Below are 23,964 nucleotides of genomic sequence, written 5' to 3'. Positions count from 1 at the left end.
CTGCTGCTGCTCTGGGGGTCGCACCCCGATCCCACTCTCCAGGCCTGGCCACCCTCAAACCACATCAGCTCATCAGGCTGCCAGGAAGAGGCCAGAGGCACTTCCTACTCCAGCAGAAACTGTAAGCATGAAACTGGATCCTGGCACTTTCTGCCCTTTCCCAGAAAATCGAGGCACAAAGCAAGCTGCCCTTTGGAGCAACCCACCTGACTTCCAGTCCCCGCTCCTTCATTTACTATCTGTGGAATGTGGTAAGGTTAATTCACCTCACTGACCCTCAGATTTCCCATCTGTAAAATGGGGATAGTATTATAACTGTCTGACAGGGTAGCTGAGTTGATTAAATGGAATAAGATACACAACACTTGGTACAATTTATTATTATTATTATCCGTGCAACTTCCTTTTTGGCTGGAACCACCAGATTCTCTCTGAGAAGTCACAGGCGTGACCACTTCCTGTGAAGAGCCCAAATCCTACACTCCCCTGCTGGCTTTCTGCTCCTACCAAGCTCTTTACTCAAAAGGCTGGTCTTACAGGAAATAATTGCTCATTTTCCCCGCCTCCCTTCTGATATCACAGTCTTCAGAAAAAGAGAATCTCATCTGGAAATCAGAATAAAAATAATCAGGCAGGGCGGCATGGTGCAGCATGTGATGCCTTAGGCTGGGTGTGTGGAGTGCTGTGTGGGGATTGATAGAATGTGTTTACTTGTGCATAGCTTAAGGGGGAGCTGGTGTTAGGTTGTGGTTCAGGAGCGTGTGAGGCAATTTATGAAACTTGGCTTTGGGATAGCAAACTGCCGTGGAGTGGGGGCCTGCACAAGCTTTGCCAACCACACCCCCCAGGACTGCGGCATGACTCATCAGGGCCTTGGGAGGAGGGCTCTTCCTCTGTCCCTAGAGACCAGGAAATACCCTCCTCCCTAATGCACTCTGAGCTGTGGTCTGAGATGCCAGGGCTGCAGTGTTGTAGAGAAAGCTTCAACTTGTTTTTAACTTTCCATTTTCAGCCTACGCCTGGAGAGGCTGCCCTTAGTCCCTGCGAGCCATTGTATCGAGACTTCTCTTCCTGTTGACTGCCAGAAACAAGCTTCCATCTGGAGGTAGGAGGTAGGGTCAGGAGCAGCCCAGCCGAAGCTCCAAGGTTGAGACCTCTGGAGATATATATCTCTTTTGGCTGCCCTGCCCCCACTCCCTTAACTGTGGTTTTCAACTTTGCTGACTAAGAGCCTTTCTGGGTGGATTTTGGGGAGAGGGAAGCTCAGGTCCCCAAAGGGTCCCTAGGTGGATGGCACCTCACAGGTCTGGGCCTGGGACGGTAGCTGCCTTCTTTCTTCACCGCCCTGTGGTCTTCCTGGGGTTGGGTGGGGAGTATATGTGTGGACCCACTTCTCCACCTGTTCTGTTTTCAACAAATCTCTCCTGGACTGGAGCTCTGGGATGCTATATCCCCAGCCTGTCCCCCATGGGGGCCTCTAAGAGCAGCCCCTGGTTATGGCTGGGCCTCAGGAAAAGGGACAGTTGGGGAGAGGTGCCCAGTCAGGATATCAGTCGTGGAATGAAAGGAGAGGGACAGGAGCATAGCATGGATTCCTTGGTACCCACAGATGGCCTACTCCAGCTTGCACCCATCCATCCCTCAGCCCAGAGGTCCCAGGGCTAAGAAGGCAGCCCTTGTTTTGCTGAGTGTCTGCCTGGTAGCCCTTTGGCACTTAGGTGAGCAGCCAAAACACATTCTCCAGTGGCTGACACTCCACCTGGCCTCCGTGCAGCTGGGACTGTTGCTCAAGAGAGTGTGCCATCTGGCTGAGGAACTACGCCACATCCACTCCAGGTGAGTCCCTACAGTGCCCGTGGTGACTGGGCACTCACTCAGCACGTCTTAATCCCTTGACCCCCAGCCCTGCCCCTCCTAGAATGTCACTAGCCGAGTTGGAGTCTGGGGTTTGGCTCTCACCTCTAGGTACCAGGGCAGCTACTGGAAGGCTGTGCGGGCCTGCATGGGCTGCCCCATCCGCTGTGGGACTCTGCTGCTGCTGTCCTGCTATTTCATCGCCTCCCTCCCAAGTCCAGCTGACCCACCCTTCACTTGGATGCTTGTGCTCCTGAGCCTCTCAGAGGCCGTGAACATCCTCCTGGACCTCCAGGTGTGACACAGAGGGACGTGGGGGGCATGACCAAGTGGAAGCTGTGGCAGGAAGTGTGACCTGCTCTGAGCTCAGTACAGGGAGTGGGACTAATTTAGAGGTTGGTTCTTGGAGTGAAACCTATAATGCCCTGGAACAGCGGGGTCAGCAATGGCAGGGAAGGGAGAAAATCAGCAGTAGGTGGGGAAATCTTGGAGGAGGAGAGCCCTAGTTGTCCTTCATGGAGGCCCCCTGACCCCCACCCTGCTGTCCACAGTGCCTGGCCCCAGCTGAGGTCTCTGCAGTCTGTGAACAAAGGAAGCTCAACGTAGCCCATGGGCTGGCGTGGTCCTTTTACATCGGATACCTGAAGCTGATTCTGCCAGGTGGGCCACCCTCTATGTCCTCATTTCTAGATCTACAAGACACACAGACTTGGGTGGGTGGGCTGGAATGGGAGTAGGGGGGAGAAAACTGTACTTGAACAATGATTAAAAAAAAAAAAGACACACAGACATTAAGACATGTCATTTCCAGAAGTTGGTATATTTTTCAAAGTATTTTCATATCTAACAAATCACTTGATTCCCAAAGCAATCCTGTAGGCATGAAGAACGTTGTTATTGTGTCTGTGAGTATCAGGTGAATATCAAGTGACTTGTCCAAGGTCACCCATGAATTCTTTCAATACCTATTTACTGCATGCTGTGTGCCCTTCATGTGCATTTTCTCTTTTCATTCACCCCTGTGACGAAGGGGATAATCATTATTCTTGCTTAAGAGATAGGAAAATTTTGGTTCTGAGAGATAAAGTGACTTGTCCAAAGTCACACAGCTTAGTGAGAGAAGACAGGATCTGAGAGGAGACGGTGAGGGCAGAGCTTGGACCCTGAACCACCCTACTGCGAGTCTCTGTGCGGCGTCTCGCTCTTCCCACTTGCCCGCCCAAGCCGGGGTTCTCCCACATCTTGTTGCTGCCTTCCCTGAACACCTGGGCTTCTGCTAGGAAATGGCTCGTGCTGGAGGTCTGACTCTGTGCACCTGGGGGTGCTGGCAATGTCACCTTGCAGGGCTCTGCCTGCCTCTCAGAGCTCTGGAATCTGTGGGGGGAAGGAGTGGGGCTGACAGAAATCTGACAGGGGGAGAAAGCGGTGGTGGGAGTAGGTGGAAGGGAGGGTTCCTGGATGTACTGCTCCTCCTGGCCTCCTAGGCAATATGAGGGGACTGGACTCTCATTTTTCTTGAACCTACACATGGAGGGGACCAATGGCCCAGGTGGGAGACAGGGTTTGTGAGAATGTCTTCATGGGCCTCTCTACCTCAGAGCTTCCGGCCCGGATCCGCAGTTATAATCAGCACCACAACAACACGCTACAAGGCACAGCAAGCCACCGGCTGTACATTCTCATCCCATTGGACTGTGGGGTGCCTGACAGCCTGAGTGTGGTTGACTCCAATATTCGCTTCCTGCATGAGCTGCCCCCGCAGAAAGCTGACCGAGCCGGCATCAAGAGCCGGGTTTACACCAACAGCATCTATGAGCTTCTGGAGAACGGGAGACCGGTGAGTGTGCAGGAAGGTGGGTCCTGCTGGGAAGGCTCAGACCCAGGCTCCCAGAACTCTGGGCTCTAGCCAACCACTGATAAAAATGTACAGCCCTTCTCTGAGCCTCAGTTTACCCAATGAGTCCCAGGGCTGATCAAGATTCAGCACCGAATGAGGATAAGTAACATTTACTGAGCACTTATGCTTGCCATATGCTACTCTAGATGCTTCATCTAGCCACGCCATAAATCCTTACCATCACTCTGTGGGGTAGGGACTATTACGACCTCTACTCTACAGTTGATGAAAGCGATGCTCAGAGAACCAGGGAGAGAGTGGACAACTTCAACCTGAGTATACCATGTTTTTTACCATAAAGCTGCCCTAGATGAAGGCTGTGAGAACATCCGATGGATTTCACTTGGGGTAGGGGGAGACCCAGAGCAGGATTGAACCCCAGAGCCTGGCCCCCGGGTTGGATTTCAAACAAGAGCAGTTGACAGCCTAGCTCAGGGGGCCTTGCCCTGGGATCTTAGGAAGAGGATCTGTGAAGGGTAAATTTAGCCCAGTCCTGACCCTGATTTTTGGAGTTGGGTATCAGAGGCAAAGTCCAACTGGACAGCATAACCCCATCAGGGCGGCACCTCCCAGGACTCCATCTCTACAGACTGAGGGAGTGGGGTCCCTGTGAGGGTATTGGGGTCCAGAGTCTGCCTGCCCTGGTTTAGTCTGGTTTTCCTCTCACCTCCTCCAGGTGGGCACCTGTGTTCTGGAGTATGCCACCCCCTTGCAGACCCTGTTTGCCATGTCCCAGGATAGCCGAGCTGCCTTTAGCCGGGAGGATCGGCTTGAGCAGGCCAAACTCTTCTGCCAGACACTTGAGGACATCCTGGAAGATGCCCCTGAGTATCGGAAAAACTGTCGCTTCATCATCTATCAGGGTAAGGGACTGATGATAGTCTAGAAGGCAGGAGGAGTCAGGGGTCTCCCAGGGGTCAGAAGGAGATAATGACAGCATCACGCCCTAGGACTTCCCAAGTGGTCAGGCAGTCAAGCCCTGCCCCTTCCTCCCCCAGAGAAGTCCACCTCCCCAGGTTGGGATGCTTGGTTGCTCTAAGGTCTTTGACCATGGGTCTTGGGTAGAACATGAAAAGGTAGGCTCTAGGGGCTCCTCACCTCATCTAGGGAAGTAGAGGAAGCAAAAGAGCCCAGGCCAAGAACTGAGACTGAGAAGTGCTGCAGTCCCAGCTCGGACACTCCTTCGCTGCATGATCTCGGGCAGGTCTCTGCCCTTCTCTAAGCATTATCTCTAAAAGCAAGAGGGTAGAATTCCACTATCTCTAAAACCACTTCCATCTCTAGGAATCCATGAAACTCTAACCTCCATGAGCTAGATGGGGAAGGAGAGTAGGAAGGAGAGGAGGGAGAGTTGACGGATCTGCCTAGCAAGTCCTCTGGGTGTGTTGGAGTGGGAATGTGTGAGGTTCTCACTCCACTCCCCACCTGCATTCCAGAATCTGCAGAGGGAAGCAGCTTCTCCCTGTCACAGGAGATTCTCAGGCACCTGAAGCAGGAGGAAAAGGAGGAGGTTATTGTGGATAGTGCAAGAACCTCGGCGATGCCTGACTCTTCCACACTGTACCAAGAGCCCGAGCTCCTCATCAGTAGCACAGATCAGCCTCTCCCGCTCCGCACGGATGTCTACTGAGGTCCAGGGTCAGCTTGTCTGAGCCCCCAGAAATCCCCAAGACTCTCTGGATTGGGGGCTTTCTTTAGGGGCTAGATACTCAGCAAAGCCATTTCCTCCCCCAGGGGCATCTCAAAGAAGGCCCCGACATCTCAAGATGAGTCCTAGGACCTTGGGCAAGATGAGTCTCAGTGCCTTCATCTATGAAATGGGGTCATAATCACTGCCCTGCCTACCTCGGCACCCTCCCTGTGGTGTCAAGGTCACTATGAACTGTCTGCATGTCTTGATCAAACTTGCCCAGGAACCCTGTGTCTCTCTAGATCCCATGAACTGTTTCCTCCCCCTGGCCCTTCAGACCCAGCAGAGGTATGGCTCCCCACCGAGGGGCGTTGTGTCATACTCACTGTCACCTTTGGTTCCCTTATTCCTGCCTTTTCTAAATGGTCCCCTTTTTAAACACTCCCCACATTACACATTTGAGTGTGCCACCTTTCTTTGGCTGAACTCTGACTGATACAAGCTATTGGCATTTATCATCTGCAGTGTCCAAATTGGCTTGCACAGACATGCTTCTTCACACCCCTCCTCATCCCAGTGTAGGGCAGTGGGGGGGGGGGTATCAGTTCAATGTGGACAGGCAGGCTGAGGGCAGAGGGTTGGGCAGTACCCTCCCCTCCACCTGCCCTTTCAGTGCCCTTGTCTCCAATGGGAGACTTGGTGGGGAGCAGGGAGAGACCAGGGGCTGCCTGAGGGAGCATACCAATGCTGTGGGGGGCACATGGCCGTGCATGGGTAAGGGGTTGCTCAAAGAAGCAGGGGGCACTGAGTAAACATGCCCAGATGAGAGAGCCCACAAAGGGACAGGGGAAGAGGGTTTGTGTGAAGAGGTGGGACGTACTCTGGGGGACAGCACAGCCAGACACCTGCCATGCCTTATGGCATAAGGATGCTATTGCTGTTAGAACTGAGCCACTGCAGTGACACTTTGGTGGCAAAATTGCCCCCATCTGGGAGAGGAGGCAGCCCATTTCTACCAGTTCCATTCATTCCACCCAGCACTTGTTCCTTCCTTCCCTCCCACCTCTGTTTTTGACACAAATGCTCAATATGCACATCTGAGTACAGCATGCTGTAGAGAAGGGCTCCACACACAAACACACATTGGCCAGAGGGAACCAACTGCCCCTAAGGACGACACAGCCAAGAGAGTGAAGGGGAAATAGTCCCTTCCTCTCCCCAGCTGTCCCAGCCATTGTGTCTCCAAGCCCTGAGGACCCTCCCACATCACACCAGTCACTCCTATAGCTAGAAACCAGAGCAGGATCAAGGGCCTCCCCAACATGACTTTCTCCACCCATCTGGCCCCCAACATGGTGCTCAGGCTGTGGAGTCTGGCGGCCCCAGGTTTGAATCCTCCTCTACCACTTAGTACACGTATTCACCTGGGTGTCTTAATATCCCCAACTGTAAGATGGGGATAACAGTGGCTCCTCTTCCCAAAGGTGTTATGAGGAGTGAATGGTACAATATCTGCAGGCCCATGGAGGAAGCCAGTACCCAACACATAGCTGGCCTCCAGGAAGGGCAGCTATTAACCTTAGAGCTGCCTCTCATCAGCTCAAAGGTGGCAAGCTGGTCCTCTGCACACATTATAATCCCCATCTCTGTTCCTCTTTACCTTCTGTTACTTCCCAGGCTCCCTGACTGTGCTGGGGTCTCACCGAGGGCAATCCCCAGGGTTGACTTGTTATTCCTTCAGTTATTCCCCAGGTTAAAGCACGCAGAGGTGGCTCCATAAATGTCTGTCTGCATGTTCTTAACTGCACATAAATGAAACTCAGAGGTGTCAGGGAAAGAGGTACCTTTCCAGGAAGCCACTGGGAGGCTCAGCTCTGCCTTCCTGGCCTCCAGCCTCTTCCCAACCTCCATGTCCCTCCTTCTGTAGGTCTTCTCCCCACTCCTTTCTTCCTGCAAACAAGCTCCATGAAGTTCCTCTTCTTTTTCTTTCTGTTTCCCCACCAGGATTTGGGAAATGTCCTGGGGTAAATACTAGGCTAGTTCCAACAGTCCCATGCACACAGAGAGGAGAAGGTAGCGAGAGCTCCCAAATTTCCCCCATCGCATTGTGGGAAGGCAAGGCAGAGTCTTGCCCCAAGAGACTGGGGGCCATTCAAAGCCAATTTGGGGAGCTATAATTGGTGCCTGGAGGTTTGCAAGGGCCTTATGCAAGGGCCTTAAAAATTGTTAGCAAGTCCTGGGCCCTGAGAGTCAAAAGGATGTCCCCCCATTAGTGAAGGGCAACAGATTCTCCTTCCTCTCCTGAGTCCCAGAGAAGGCAGAGCCCTGGGTTCTTTGCCTTGGCACTCCTTGGCTGGATCTCATGGGCACCTGGGGACTGGGGCAGCAGGCCTTGACAGGGAGCCTCTGACATCCCTGCACAAAGGTAGGCTGGGTGGTGGAATCTCCCAAGATGAACTTACCTTGACACCCAAAGGAAAGAAGATTAGGGATGGGAGGAGGGGTGGGGACTCGGAGAAGGAGGCTCAGGGGGCTGGTGGTCCCTGGAGAAGAGAAAGAAGCTCTGTAAGGGCAGCCTTGGGCATGGGGACTGGACATAGCAGCATGTGTCTGGGCTGGGCTCTCAAGCTTCTTTTATTTTCTCCTGTCCACACAAGGCTTTCTCTGTACTCTGCAGAGAGGGCAGCTCCAGCTTAGTCTATATGTGCCCTTCCGAAGCTCTGACTGACGCCCAGGCCCCAGTTTGCTTTTGCCCTAGTTCTCTTCAGTTTCTTGTTCTGAGTCAGGTCACACCAGCTTTCCAAAGTCGCCCTCCTACAGATATGTGATTTCATCAGTGCTGAGCCTAGGTCCACCTGGCACAAGGCAGGAGCTAGAGACAGAAGGGCCCTCCTGGGTGTCTTCATGTCTGTCCTCAGGGCCCAGCACTCGCCAGTGGGTAAGGTAGACGCCATCCTTTGGCTTTGGGGCTGGTGGTTCTGTGGGGAGATTGGCACGGCCCTGGTGTAGACTTGGCCCAAAGTGGACTGCCACCACGATACAGACTGCCAGCAGGACAAACATAGCGGTGATGACGGTGAGCAGAGGCAGTCCATCCTCTGGAGGTGGTTCCCAGGCCCCACTCAGCACCTCTGGGAGCTGCCTCTGGGGCTCCTGCCCTGCTGAGCCGTTCACAGCTGGAGGAGGCCAGGAAGAGTGGTCAGCCTGGGAGGGGAGTGGCAGAGAGAGACGGTGACATGGGCAAGTACACACAGAAAAAGACTGAAGTAGACAGAAACAGACCCCCAAAGGGAACTGAAAGGGAGAGACAGAGAGCTTCAGGGGGAGAGTGAGAAGAACAGAAGCAAAGAGAGAGAGTAAAGACATGGAGAGAGCGAGACAGAATAGAGAGACTGAAACATAGAGGTGAATACAAACATAGCAACAGAAGAATAAAAAAGACAGAGGGGGATATGGGGAGAAAGAAAGACACAAAGAGAAAAAGAGAAAGAAGAAGAAATGAACAGAAAGCAATGAAAACAGACACAGAGAGACAGAGAAAAAGAAACAGAGAGGGAGATAAAGTTGTTTGGAAAGGGACAAAGAGAGGGGCTTGGTTACAGAGTTTGGTCCTGCAGGTTCCCTCCCACGGCCCTTCCTGCCCAGGTCTCCATCAAAATGCCTAAACAGACCCTGTGTCCTAGGTCAGGAATCTCAGCACACTATGGGCTGCTATCCCATGTCCTGGGCAGTGGGCAGTGAGCAACGCTTCTTAGAGTCCTGGGAAAAGGGAGTCACTGTGTCCAGCATCTTAGGTTCTCATGATGCACATAGAAGGGGGGATAGGGAAGGAGTGACCTGGGGGAAGGGAAAGAGGAAGGAGAAATAGGAACCCCAGAAACTTGTCAAGGGGAATATCTCTTTCATAATACCCTCTCAGGTCTCAGGATCAGAGTCTAGGCTTAGAGGGGTGGGGGTGCCCAGTGTGGGTTCCTGGCTCTGCCCAGGACAGACTGAGGAGATGCCATGGCAGCCTCTATCTACCTCCATCAGGGCCCCAGAGTTGTTTTGCCTAAAGCTGGAAGTCCTGACCCCTACCTCTGCCTGTCTCCACCCTGCTAAGTGTGGGGTTGTGGGGGTTGCCGTGAAGATAGCGAACCTCCAAACAATAAACCCCAGAGCCAGCAAGGTCATCACAGTCTCAAAAACTTTTTTCTACCTAGCCTCATGGTCCCCAGTTGGACCATCGCAAGTAGGCACTGTGAGGTGGAGCCCCTCCCTTAACTCTGAGCCTTCAGCCTGGCTTTTCTGACAGGTAGGCATTTGGGGTCCAGAAAAGGCTGTCCAGAACAAACCCACTCCCTTTAGTCTCTCAGTCACACTGTCCACCCCATCCCATCCCCCAACACGTGTCCCTGTGAATATGGAAAGCCCAATATCCCACCCCCACCTCCCTTGAAAGTCTGAGGCTCTCTGGGGCTCAGGCCACGGCTCCCAGGCAGCAGCTGGGTAAGCAGCTCCCCCGGATGTGCAGGGGGAAAAGGAAGCACAGGCTGGTGAAAGGCAAGGGGCCCCTTCAGGGAGTCAGGCTACCCTCGCAGGAGCGGGTGAGGGGAGAGTCTACCTGGAGCATTGTTCCCCAGCGCAAGATTCCCGCAAGACTGGTGGCCAGCTGGTCAAAGGAGAGCCTGCCGTCCCAGCTCGGCCCCTACCCGGAGCTGCCACGTCCCATAGGGCTCACGGAGCACACACCCTCTACACACACACCCTCGGTGCTCTCCCGCGCTTTCACTTCCTTGAACGTAGGGACAATACTGACAGCAGCCTTTAACTCTGACGATACCTTGATCTTACTCCTTGGCACCTCCTTTCATGCCCCCTGCCAGCTTCAGGAGCCTGGGTGGGTCTGCCTGCCCATCCCTCCTCTACCTGATCCCAGACACTTGGCCATTCATATTTCCTACCCAGCCCCGCCACCCACCAGGACGTACTGAGTCCCCACCGCAACCGATTTCCTGAAGTACTACCCTTAGATTTTTTTTTTTTTAGCAATATCTCAAACACACCAGAAAATCATAGACTATAATATAGTAAATCTGTCTGGCCCAACCACCAGCTCTGTCTGTCTCAATAGTTTGTCATTTATTTCAACACTTTTGGAGGACAGGAGGGTAGGTGGAGATGGAAGAGGATATAAGGGAGAGAAATGGTAATGGAAAATGTACAATAAAAAATTAAGAAAAAATTTTAAATATTTTATTTATTTATTTTTGGAAAGAGGGGAAAGGAGGAAGAGAGGGAGAGAAACATCAGTTGACTGCCTCTCGTACGCCCCCAACTGGGGATCCAACCCGCAAGACAGGCATGTACCCCGGCCAGTTCCAAACCATTGAGCTTTTGATCTGCAGGTGGGCACTCAATCTCCTGAGCCACACAAGCAAGGGTGAGAAAATAAATTTTTTTAAGAACCAAAATGTTACAAATAAAATAGAACCCCCCTCCTTCTCACCCCAGGGATAACCATCTTGTTGAATTTGATGTTTATCATTCCCATGCAAGGCATTCTTTTCTCTTTGGGTTGTTTTCTTCTTTGGTTTTTATGAATATGAATTCTGTACGTCTCTGCATTTGTCTGAATGCAGCGACTTCATTTGAGAAAGTGTGCGATTTAACATGTCTAAGTCACAAGAAGTGCTCACTGGGCTCTCCTCCCTCTGGAGACAGTTTACAAAGGGTAATATTTTGTCCCAGTTAACTCCCTGGGACCAGCCATCCCTCATGCTGTCCCTTGTTGTGCATGCATCACCTCCCTCTCATTCCAGCGTGGGGACCAAGAGGCTGCCAGCAACTTCCCTCCCCAGTGGCTTGACCCTGATTCCCTAGCTCTCAGCCAAGCTGCTCACACCCTGATATTCAGGAGCCCCACTCAGACCTCCAAACTCACTTAAGCCTAGGTCACTGGGCTGTTGACCCCCACCTGCAAAGTGAGTGAGACCAGCAGCTGGCTGGCATTGAACCCAACTAGGAGGCTCGCCCCTAGTTGCAATCCCGGGGGGACTGCACTCCTGATGCAATCAGAAGCTGCAGTCATTCTCTACCTCCCACCTTAGACCCCTTAGACATCAGCCAGAGGGAATCTGGATCCTACCACAGTGCAGAGCTCCAGCCACTTGCCCTCTGCCCCTGCCTCCTCAATGCACATGTCCCATTGCTCTCGCAGGCACCACCACCACGGGGGCTCCTGCCTTTGAGTCCAAAACCCAATTTCTGATCCTTCTGATGACTGATTTTTTTCTTCCCCTCCCTCATCAATCCTGGATTATCTCCTAAAGGGCTTCAGGAAGAGTAAGGGGTGGCACTTCAAGGACCAGATTATTGTCCCAGCCTTCTCTCTCTTCCCCATCTCCATGCTCACCCTTCCCCGAGTCCCACCATCCAAACACTAACCCCCTTTAATGGCTTAGTTCAAATGTCACCTCCTCCGGAATGTATACTGAAGTAGATTTCTCTTTTCCTTAAACCCTGTAGCAGTATGTTTCTTAACTTGCTCCTGACATTTGTCTTATGGTACAGGTGTGTGGGGGCTCATTTTTCTTCCCAGTCTGTGAACCCCATCAGGGCATTCCTGTCTGGGTCCCGGAGTCCATCACAGTAACTGGTACCCTACACAGGTGCTGGATAAGAGCTTGCTGAATAGAAGCAGAACCTTGACTAACCTCCCACCCTTGTCCTGTCCTTAGTACTGGAGGCTGGCAAGGAGCACCCTTCACCTGTGGGAGGCACTTCTGAGCCATGACAAGTGTTCACTGACTTGCTCCCTCTGTTTCTTTTTGGCTTTTGCTCTCAGGGAGCCTCTTAGATGTTTTCATGGGGCTGAAATGACTAAGAATCTGTTCTTGTTTTACAGAAGAAAAGTCATGTCTTTCAAGGCGTGAGCCCTGGGACCAAAGATAAGAGGACTCTGGGGCCCTCCCTACCATCACCCCTCTGGGCTGGAGTTCCCCGACTCAGTTCTGTATAGTGGGGTCACATCTGTTTTCCAACTCCCCATGGGAGGTGGAAGTGGCCCTTTGGCCTAAGTAAAACAAAGAGCAGTCCTTCTTCCCTCATTCTGTCCCCACTGAGGGCAGCCAAGGTTAGGTTTCTGCAAAGGAACCTGGAGAAGGACTGTGGGAACATCCTCAGCAGGCCAATGAGAGGTTGCTGATGTGGACTCCGACCAGCGGGGTCTATGTGTTATGGATGTGACAAGCAAATTCACACAGACTGCAGAAGTCCTGTGGAGAAAAAGGGATGGCATCCCATTCTCTAAGTGAAAGAGGGCCCCGACCCTTGCCTGGACAGGCTTTTATTGCTTTTCTGGGCACATTACATCAAGGATGGTCCTCATTTACTATGCACAGGTTCACTTTAAGTGGTTACCTTTTACAGATAACAAAGGAAAGGATGTTGCTAATGCAAGGGGAAAAGTGGTTGAACTGGTTACACTCCATCCTTGGGAGGTTTAGCACAGATTTTAGGAAGTTACTTTAAAGATATGCAGTAAACATTTTCTGCTTCAATTCAGGGTGAGGAAGTTTTAGCAAAAGCAAGCCTCAAGGCAGCCTAGGTAGAGTGCAGGCCTGGTTCCCCACAGGAAAACCGATGTGGACCTGGGTCCTGTGTGCCTCCTTGCTCCTGCCGGCTTTCTGAATCAGGAGCTGGGTTGCATTCGCCACTGCCACATGATCATTCCCTATAGGTTGCCATGACAGAGAGCCATTGAGAGCTGGCTGACTTCCAGAGCTCATCTTAAGCTCTGGGTCACCAGAGTAAGCCAAGAGTCAGGGCTGCCCATTTCAGCCACATCCTACTTCCAGCCTTCTTATTACAAGCTATAGCTCTATAAGGGGAATGGGGTATCTTTGTGGGGTAATAAAAATGTTCTAAAGTTATTTGTGGGAATGGTTATACAAGTCTGAATATACTAAAAGCCACTGAATTGTACACTTTTAACCAATAAATTGCATACTATGTGTCTTAGTCTGCTCAGGTTGCTATACCAAAATATCACAAACTGGGTGGTTTATAAACAACAGAGATTTTTTTCCTCACAGTTCTGTAGGCTGGGAAATCCAAGATCAAGCCACAAACAGATCTGGTCTCTTGATAAGAACCCACTTCCTGGTTCCCAGATAGTGCCTTCTTGCTGCATCCTCACATGGCAGAACAGGCAGGCCAGCTCTCTGGGCCTCTTTTATAAGGACACTCATCTCCATCATAAGGGCTCTGTCTTCATGACCTAATCACCTCCCAAAGGTTCCATGGCCTAATACCATCACCACTGGAGTTAGGATTTCAATATATGAATTTTCAGGAGACACGAACTTTCAGCCTATAGCAAGCAGTATGTGAGTGATATCTCAATAAAGCTGTTACACACACATCATGAGCCCTGACCAGTATGGATCAGTTAGTTGGGGTCATCCTGCAAAGCAAAAGGTTGCCAGTTCAGTTCCCTATCAGGGCTCGTGCCTGGGTTGTGGGTTCGGTCCTGATTGGGGCATGTATGGGAAGCGACCAGTGGATGCTTGTCTCTCACATCTATGTTTTTCTCCCTTTCTTCTTCTTTCCCCTCTCTCTAAAAACAAACAAACAAATAAAATCTTTTTTAAAAACCACAAATAAAAATCATTCTAAGAATGACTGAAAAAACAGTGTGAGTACTATAGCTGTTCATGCCAGAATCAGTCATAAAAGGGAAAAATGGAATCAGCTTAAATGTTCAAAAGCAGAAAGATGATTAGATAGACTACAGAATATTACATAAGTTGCCATTAAAGATAATCACTATGAAAACTGTGAGCCAGCAGAAAATGCATATAGTTTGAGAATAAGGAGAGGTTTCTTCTTCCTCTTCCTCTCCCTTCTGGAATAATTCAGTCCTAAAGGTCAGGCAGAACAAGGTTATCAATGGGAGTGGGGGTCGGGGAAGTCACAGTGGCCCAGAGCAGGGGTTCCAAGCCCACAAGGAGTAGGAAAGGTGGGGGAATGGCCCGGGGTGGAGGGTAGGAGCCTGGGTGGAGCGTGGAAGGCATCCGTGAGACAAGGACAGCGGTGGAGGTGGGAGCTAGGTTACAGAGGGAGTGATCAAACGAGGATAATGGGAGCCAAGTTTCAGAGAAGGGCCTTGGAGAAGCCACCCCCTCACAGCAGTGGGCACACCCACCACCTAGATCTCAGGTGTTTTCTTTCTTTCAATTACAGTTGACAGTCAATATTACTTTATACTAGTTTTAGGTGTATAGCATAGTGGTTGTCATTTATATAATTTACAAAGTGATCCCTCCCAATAAGTCTAGTGCCCACCTAGCACTATGCATAGTTATTACAATATTAATGATTATATTTCCTATGCTGTACTTTACATCCTCATGACTATTCTGTAACTACCCACTTGTACTTCTTAATCACTTTACCTTTTCACCTAGCCCCTCATCCCATCCCCTCCCATTCAGCAACCATCAGTTTGTTCTCTGTATCTATGATGTCTCACTTTCTTTTTTTAAGATTTTATTCATTTAGTTTTAGAGAGGGGAAAGGAGGGAGAAAGACAGGGAGAAAAACATCAGCGTGGTTGCCTCTTGAGCACCCCCTATTGGGCACCTGTCCTGCGGCCCAGGTATGCACCCTGACGGGGAATGGAACTGGCGACCCTTCAGTGTGCAGGCAGGCGTGATGTCTCAGCTTCTGAATATTATTTTCATTAAAAGGAAGTAGGGCCCCTTGGAGAAAGAGCTGATTTCAGGGCTGGGGCTGGTAAAGCAGGAGATGAAGCTGCATATCTTGCTATGCCAGAAAGTAAGGAAGTGTTCAAAGAATGATGGACACAGGTTGAAAGGACATGGAAGTCAGCCTGAAGGGGTCCCCAGTGGCCAAAATGGGGACAATTTGAGTATCAAAATAATAAATGCTTATAATATGTAATATTCACATAGTTTCAAAGTATCTCCCCACAAAATACTTATTAATTACAAAGGGAAAAGAGTAACTTTGAGGTGGAGAAAACTGGCTATAGCGGCCAAATGGTAGTTTCCAAAAAGATATGTCCGTATCTTAATCCTGAGAATATGTGAATATTACCTTACTTAGAAAAAGAGCCTTTGCAAATGTAACTAAGTTAAGGATCTTGGGATGAGCAAGTCACCCTGGATTATCTAGAAGGGCACTAGATTCAAGGACCACGGTCCTTGGAGAGAAACACAAAGGAGAAAGCGATGTGAAGACAGAGACAGAGACAGAGACCAAAGCAATGCAGCTACAAACCAAGGAATGCCAAGGCATGGCCAACAGCCACCAGAAGCTGGAAGAGGCCAGGAATGGATTCTTCCCTCCATCTTCAGAGTGGGTGTGGCTCTGTCAATACCTTCATTTTGACTTCTGGCCTCCAGAACTGTGAGAGAGTACATTTCTGTTGTTTTAAGTTCCCAGTTTATGGTCATTGGTACATGGCCACAGGAAACTAAGACAGTAGCAGACACCACCTTAAGCAAGTGGTCAAGTGACCATCCATGGAACAGATCAAAAACCGTGCACCAATTGATAGGATGCAAAGAGAGGAACACAGCACTGCTTCTGTGACATTCTTGCCAAAGATGCATGACCTGATGAACCCAAGTGAGGGAAACTCTGCAACACAGCTGGATTGTAACCTTTAAAAATGTCAAGGTCATGAAAATCATGGAACAACTGAAGAATTGTTCCAGATTGAAGGAGACAAAAGAGGTGTACGATGAGTGATTCTGGACTGGAACCTTTTAAAAATATATATCTATTTATTAATTGTCTATTTAGAGAGGAGAAAAACAGGGAGAGAAAATTGATGAGAGGTAGAAATATCGATTTTACCCCAATCAGGGACCGAACCCACAACCTAGGCAAGTGCCTCGACTGGGAATCCTACCAGTAGCCTTTTGCTTTGAGGGGGGACGAGAGCCACCCGAGCCACACTGGTCAGGACTAGACCAGACCGCTTTACTCTAAAGAACATTCTTGGGACAACTGTCAAAACTGGAATGAGGGGGAGGGAAGATGGCGGCTTTACTCTAGGCAGCGTTTTTCTCGGCTTCTGAGAAGAGGGGGGAAACTCACAGATCGGTGGAGAAAGAGAGCAAGTGGGCCAGGTTACCGAATCATTTTTGAAAGCAGGACATCAAAAATTATTGCACTCGCCAGAAAACCAGACGGTAAGGAGACGGCTACACGACAAAAGGGGCCCAGGGATCAGCGCAGGGTCTAGGGGTGTGCAAACCCCAGGACCGCCGGGCGCTCCGGGTTCTGCCCCAGGGCTCCTGGGAGAGGGAAGTTGCTGCTCCCTCCCCCAAATACGGGGGCGGGGGGCGGTGAGCAACTCCAGGGGAGAACGTGTTGCTAAAAGGAACAGATTGGCCAGTTGGACTCAGAAAAAATCGCCCATGGACTATGAACACCCGCCCAGAGACCTGGGAGGAGTGAGAGCCTCTAGCCAACAGGACCAGGGGCAGCCTGGAAGGGTGCCTGCTCCCCTAGCCCGGTGGAAGTGCAGATCGGTGGAGAGTACAGAGCCGGGCGGAGCTCGGCTCACACCCCATAGCGGGGGCCTGAATCGCTTGCTGCAATCCCGGGAGGGACGTGGCACTTGGTGCGTTCCTACAGTAGTGGCTCAGAGATTTCCAGCCAGCCTGACTGGGGGAGCAGGGAAAGGCGCCCACACCCGGTCGGAGTGCGGTTTGGTGGGGAACACGGAGCTGGAAACGGCTTGGCGCGAGCCCCATCAGGACGACTGACTCTCGCGCGCTTTGATCCCGGAAGGGTCGGGCGAGGGGCTTAGGGCAATCCTAGACCCCGAACCTCAAAAGTTTGGGGGAGGGGCGCGCCCTTTTACGATCCCCAGGGAGGGCGCAGTGAATCCCAAAACGTCGTGGGTGCCTCCTGAGATCATAGAGCTGGAAACCTGCAGGACCCCGGAGTCTGGAAGAATGTGGAAGTGAGATCCAAAGAGCCAGTGTGTTTGGGAGCGCCTAGGCTACCTGACAGACCAGCTGAGGTCTGGCTAGGAGAGAGAGAAGCATTTCAAAGGTCCCTCAGCCAGCTGAAGCCAGCAAGATCAGAAAAACTGGTCTGGCCAGTTAGAAACCAACAAGAGGTTTTTTTCCCCCCTTTTTTTTGTTTTTGTTTTTGTTTGTTTTTGGTTTTGTTTCGTTTTGTTTGGTTTCTCTGGCTGTTGTTGGTTGATTGATTTTATCTTGTGTTTTATGTGACATTTTATTTTTCAATTCTTATTATTTTTATCTTGCAATCCCTTATGTTTCTCTTCCATTCATCCTAATATTATTCTTTCCACTCCAAATTTATCTCTCCTGCACTACATCTTCTGCTTTTCTTTCCTTTTTTTTTCATCTTGTAAGTTACTGTAAATTTGTATTATCTTTTTCTCACTCTTCTGACATTTTTAATTTTAATAATATTTTGGTATTCTTTTTCTTTCTGTATAATTTTCTTTGCTTGGCTGGTTATACTGTCATTTGATAGGTTCCCCCTGGTAGCTCAGTCACAAGGTGTTAATAAGTTACTATCCTTCATCTGTGTTCCTTTAATACACCTCTCAAGGTTCTATACTCTTTATTCTTGTTATCTAGATCTCATCGATTCTGCCACAAGACTGTCACTTTACTATTACTACTAGTAAGACCTAGTCTATACAATTGTAATTGCTTCTCAATACCCCTACCTGATCTCAGCCCACTTTGCAATTTTCTGAACTATACTATTATGGGGGTTGTCTCTATTCTTTTACACACTACTCCTATTTACTAATCTTTATTCCAACCCGACCTCAGAATCTGACCTCCCACAGCCTCACAGCTTTCTAGATCCAATTAACAATCCTCTCGTCCCCAATAAGAGTCTTACCTTTTTTCCATCCTTTCTAAAACATGGATAGTGGGGTGGAGGATCACAGTTAACACTATAAGGAGTCAAAGGATAACCCATCTCTTCTCTACTGGCTGCTAAAGTAAATATCATAGTATACTGTCTTGCTGTTTTAAACCATTTTGCCTTACTCCTCCAACTGATCACGAAAAAGAATAGGGGGAAGCTGTGAGCACCAGGATACACGAAGGAGATTGCACCACTGAATCTCACAAATATTCTACCACAGAAGTTCACACCATAATTAAAGGGAATTAGAACAGATCAAATTAACAAAGAAGAAGAAAAAAAGAGAAACCCACAAACAATGAGAAAACAAAGAAACAACCCCCAATTGAAGGGAAAGGAGGAACCCTCAGGAAAAATGCTAAATGAAATAGAGGCAACTCAACTATCAGATAGTGAGTTCAAAACAATGATTACTAGGAAGTTCAATGAACTCACAATGAGCTTTCAGAAATTAGAGGGAAACTACATCAATCTCACTGCAAACTATATAAACATGAAAAAGGAAATAGAAACTCTCAACAAAGGTCAAGAGGAAATGAAGAATACAATTTCTGAACTGAAGAATACAGTAGAAGGAATGAAAAGCAGGCTTGATGAAGCAGAAGATCGGATTAGCGAGCTCGAGGACAAAGTAGAAAACAACATCCAAAAAGAGCAAGAAAAGGAAAAGAGGCTCAGAAAGAATGAAGAGGGATTAAGAGAAATGCAAGACAATATGAAACGTAATAATATCTGTATAATAGGGATACCAGAAGGAGAAGAAGAAAAGCAAGGGATCGAAAACCTAGTTGAACAAGTAATGAAGGAGAACTTCCCTAATTTGATGAGAGAAAAAGTCACACAAATCCAGGAAACACAGAGAGACCCAATCAAAGGGAACCCAAAGAGACCCACCCCAAGGCACATCATAATTAAAATGATAAAATTTCAAGACAAAGAGAGAATCTTAAAGGCAGCAAGGGAGAAAAAGGAAGTAACATACAAGGGAGCCCCAATAAGGCTAACAGCTGACTTCTCAATGGAAACACTTCAAGCCAGAAGAGAATGGCAAGAAATACTCCAGGTAATGAGAACCAGAGGGCTGCAACCAAGGCTACTATATCCAGCAAGGCTCTCGATCAAGATAGAAGGCCAAATAAGAAGCTTCCCAGACCAAAGAAGTCTAAAAGAATACACCTCGACCAAACCAGCTCTGCAAGAGATTCTAAAAGGACTGCTTTAAGGAGGAGAGAAGAAAGAGAGAGAGAGAGAGAGAGAGGAACACACGTACATAAAAGACAATGAATAAGTACCTATCAATAATAACCTTAAACGTAAATGGATTAAATGCTCCAATCAAAAGACATAGAATAGCTGATTGGATAAGAAAAAATGACCCACATTTTTTCTTATGCTGTCTTCTTGCTTCATCTTGCTGTCTACAAGAGACCCACCTCAGGATAAAAGATCTACACAGGCTGAAAGTGAAGGGCTGAAAGTGAAGGGCTGGAAACAAATCTTCCAAGCAAATGGACAGGAAAAAAAAGCCGGGGTAGCAATACTCATATCAGACAAAATAGATTTCCAAAAAAGGTCCATAAAGAGAGACCCAGAAGGTCACTTCATAATACTCCAGGGAAGAATCCATCAAGAAGACATAAATATTGTAAATATATATGCAACCAACATAGGACCGCCGAAATACATAAAGAAAATCTTAGAGGACTTCAAGAAAGAAATGGACAGCAACACAATTATAGTGGGAGATTTTAACAGCCCACTATCAAAAATGGACAGATCTTCTAAACAAAATATCAACAAAGATATTGTGGCATTGAACAATACCCTCGATGAAATGGACTTTACTGATATATACAGAGCCCTCCATCCAAAAGAAGCTAAACATACATTCTTTTCAAATGTACACGGAACATTCTCAAAGATAGACCACATGATAGGACACAAAACAAGCCTCAAGAATTTCAAGAAAATTGAAATCATACCAAGCATTTTCTCAGACCACAAGGGACTGAAGCTAGAAACCAAACCCAAGGGAAAAAAAGCAAAAACACTCAAAATCATGGAGATTAAATAGCATGCTATCAAACAATGAATGGGTCAAGAATGATATTAGGGAAGAAATCAAAAGGTTTCTGGAAACAAATGAAAACAAACTCACAACAACCCAAAACTTATGGGACACAGCCAAGGCAGTCCTGAGAGGGAAGTTCATAGCAATACAGGCCCACCTAAAAAGGTTAGAAACATTCCAAACAAACAACCTAACCCTACGTCTACAAGAACTCGAGGAACAACAACAAAGGCAGCCCAGAGCAAGCAGAAAGAAGGAAATAACCAAGATCAGAGCAGAATTAAATGACATAGAGACTAAAAGCACAATTCTAAGGATCAATGCATCCAAGAGCTGGTTCTTTGAAAAGATAAACAAAATCGACAAGCCTTTAAGCAGACTCATCAAGAAAAAAAGAGAGAAGACCCAAATAAACACAATCAGAAATGAAAGAGGAGAGATTACAACAGATACCACAGAAATACAAAGGATTGTAAGAAATTACTACAAAGAGCTGTATGCCAAGAAATTTGAAAACCTAGGTGAAATGGACAACTTTCTAGAAAAATATAATCCTCCAAAACTCAATGAAAAAGAAGCAGAAAGCCTGAACAGACCAATAACAACAAAAGAAATTGAAACAGTAATCAAAAAACTCCCAACACACAAAAGCCTGGGACCAGATGGTTTCACAGGAGAATTCTACAAAGCATTTAAGGAAGAGCTAACCCCTATCCTTCACAAACTGTTCCAAAAAATCCAAAAAGATGGGAGTCTCCCAAACTCTTTTTATGAGGCCAACATCATCCTAATTCCAAAACCAGATAAAGACACAACAAAGAAAGAAAACTTCAGGCCAGTATCACTGATGAACATTGACACTAAAATCCTCAACAAAATACTGGCAAACCGCATCCAACAATACATTAAAAAGATCATACACCATGACCAAGTGGGATTCATTCCAGGGATGCAAGGATGGTTCAATATCCGCAAGTCAGTAAATGTAATACATCACATAAACAAAAGCAAAGACAAAAACCACATGATCATATCAATTGATGCAGAAAAAGCATTTGATAAGGTACAGCACCCCTTCACGATAAAAACACTCGGCAAAGTGGGAATAGAGGGAGCATTCCTCAACATAATAAAGGCCATATATGAGAGACCTTCAGCCAACATCATACTCAATGGCCAAAAATTAAAATCTTTTCCACTAAGATCAGGAACAAGACAAGGCTGTCCACTTTCACCACTTCTATTCAATATAGTACTGGAAGTTTTAGCCACAGCAATCAGACAAGAAAAAGAAATAAAAGACATTCAAGTCGGAAAGGAGGAAACAAAACTGTCACTGTTTGCAGATGACATGACGGTGTACATAGAAAATCCTATAGACTCCACCAAAAAACTGCTTGACCTAATAAATGAATTTGGTAAAACAGTGGGATACAAAGTCAATATGCAGAAATCAAAGGCATTTCTGTACACCAACAATGAAACAGCAGAAACAGAGATCAAGGAAAAAATCCCATTTGAAATAGCAAAAAGAAAAATAAAATATCTAGGAATAAACCTAACCAAAGAGGTAAAAGACCTGTATTCAGAAAACTACACAACACTGAAGAAAGAAATCAAGGAAGACACAAACAAATGGAAACATATACCGTGTTCATGGATTGCAAGAATTAATATCATCAAAATGTCCATACTACCCAAAGCAATTTACACATTCAATGCAATACCTATTAAAGTACCAATGGCTTATTTCACAGACATAGAACAAACACTTCAAAAATTTATATGGAATTATAAACGACCCCGAATAGCTGCTGCAATTTTGAGAAAGAAGAGTAAAGTAGGAGGGATCACAATACCCAACACTAAACTATACTACAAGGCCACTGTAATCAAAACAGCCTGGTACTGGCATAAAAACAGGCACATAGACCAATGGAACAGAACAGAGAGCCCAGAAATAAGCCCAAGTCTCTATGGTCAATTAATATTTGACAAAGGAGGCAGCAACATTAAATGGAATAAAAATAGCCTCTTCAACAAATGGTGTTGGGAGAACTGGACAGCCATGTGCAAAAAAATGAAACTTGAGCACCAACTTACACCATATACAAAAATAAATTCAAGGTGGATAAAAGACTTAAATATAAAACGTGACACCATTAAAGTCCTAGAGGAGAACGTAGGTAGGAAAATCTCAGATATTTCACGAGGAAACTTTTTTACTGACGTGTCCCCTAGAGCAAGGGACATAAAGGAAAGAATAAACAAATGGGACCTCATCAAAATTAAAAGCTTCTGCACAGCTAAAGAAAACAGTATCAAAATTAAAAGAGAACCAACTGTATGGGAAAACATATTTGCCAATAATACCTCAGACAAGGGTTTAATCTCCAAAATATATAAAGAACTTACATGACTTCACTCTAAGAAGACAAGGAATCCAATTAAAAAGTGGGCAAAGGACTTGAACAGACACTTCTCCAAGGAGGACATACAGAAAATCCAGAGACACATGAAACGATGTTCAATATCACTAGCTATCAGAGAGATGCAAATTAAAACCACAATGAGATACCACTTCACACCAGACAGAATGGCCATCCTAAACAAAGCAACAAACAACAAGCATTGGAGAGGTTGTGGAGAAAAGGCGACCCTAGTGCACTGCTGGTGGGACTGCAGATTGGTACAACCACTATGGAAAGCAGTATGGAACTTCCTCAGAAAACTAAAAATGGATCTGTCTTTTGACCCTGCGATTCCACTGCTGGGACTCTATCCTAAGAATACTAAAACACCAATTCAAAAGAACCTATGCATCCCAATGTTCATAGCAGCACAATTTACAATAGCTAGATGCTGGAAGCAACCAAGATGCCCATCAGTAAATGAATGGATCAAAAAACTATGGTACATTTACACAATGGAATTCTATGCAGCAGAAAGAAAGAAGGAGCTCCTACCCTTTGCAACAGCGTGGATGGAGCTGGAAAACATTATGCTAAGCAAAACAAGCCAGGCAGTGAAAGACAAATACCATATGATCTCACCTTTAACGGGAACCTAAATAACAAAACAAAGAAACAAGCAAAATATAACCAAAGACACTGAAATAGAGGACAGGCTGACAGTGACCAGAGGGGAGAGAAGAGGGAATTTAAGGGGACAGTGGGAAGGGTTCACAGGAAAAAACTTAAAGGACACATGGTCAAAAACTAGGGGGAGGGTGGTAATGGGAGGGAAGTGGGGAGAGTGGGAGGGGGGACTGGATTGGGAGTAAAAAGGAGAAAACTGTATTTGAACAATGATTAAAATAAAAAAAATGAGAAAAAAACTGGAATGAAATCTGAGGATTAGATAGTAGTAATTATCAATATTAATTTTCTAATTTTGATGGCTGTATTGATTATATAGGAGAGTGTCCTTGTTTGTAGGCAATACATACTACAACACTCTGTGAGTGATTGGGCATTCTGTTGGCAATTTACTCTCAAAAGGTTCAAGGAAGAAAAGTTCTGTGTGATGTACTATCTGTACATTTGTGATTGCTTCAAAATGAAATATTCATAA

The 23,964-nt window shown here is 47.3% G+C and overlaps 2 protein-coding genes across 3 annotated transcripts; one reads left to right on the top strand and one right to left on the bottom strand.

The window, feature by feature from the left end:
- Positions 1-537: 537 nt before the first annotated feature.
- On the top strand, positions 538-5,877 carry STING1 (stimulator of interferon response cGAMP interactor 1). 2 transcript variants are annotated; one of them, XM_028528323.2, is made up of 7 exons: positions 538-1,112; positions 1,610-1,836; positions 1,966-2,149; positions 2,406-2,514; positions 3,453-3,691; positions 4,428-4,614; positions 5,188-5,877. In XM_028528323.2, the coding sequence occupies exons 2-7, from the start codon at positions 1,610-1,612 to the stop codon at positions 5,379-5,381; spliced, it is 1,140 nt and encodes a 379-aa protein (XP_028384124.1). In that variant the 5' UTR covers positions 538-1,112; the 3' UTR covers positions 5,382-5,877. The 2 variants fall into 2 exon arrangements, with proteins under 2 accessions (XP_028384124.1, XP_035869677.1); XM_036013784.1 differs by having other exon boundaries at positions 545-1,112; positions 1,775-1,836.
- Positions 5,878-7,361: 1,484 nt separating this feature from the next.
- SMIM33 (small integral membrane protein 33) lies at positions 7,362-10,718 on the bottom strand. Its single transcript, XM_036013785.1, has 3 exons — positions 10,712-10,718; positions 9,985-10,021; positions 7,362-8,585 (listed from the first exon to the last, which is right to left on the bottom strand). Exons 2-3 carry the CDS (start codon positions 9,991-9,993, stop codon positions 8,196-8,198), a joined length of 399 nt encoding a protein of 132 aa, XP_035869678.1. The 5' UTR covers positions 9,994-10,021; positions 10,712-10,718; the 3' UTR covers positions 7,362-8,195.
- Between the last annotated feature and the right edge of the window lie 13,246 nt (positions 10,719-23,964).

This window comes from Phyllostomus discolor, chromosome 13, assembly GCF_004126475.2.
Source record: "Phyllostomus discolor isolate MPI-MPIP mPhyDis1 chromosome 13, mPhyDis1.pri.v3, whole genome shotgun sequence".
Lineage (NCBI taxonomy): Eukaryota > Metazoa > Chordata > Mammalia > Chiroptera > Phyllostomidae > Phyllostomus > Phyllostomus discolor.
This window is presented reverse-complemented; position numbering and strand designations above follow the sequence as displayed.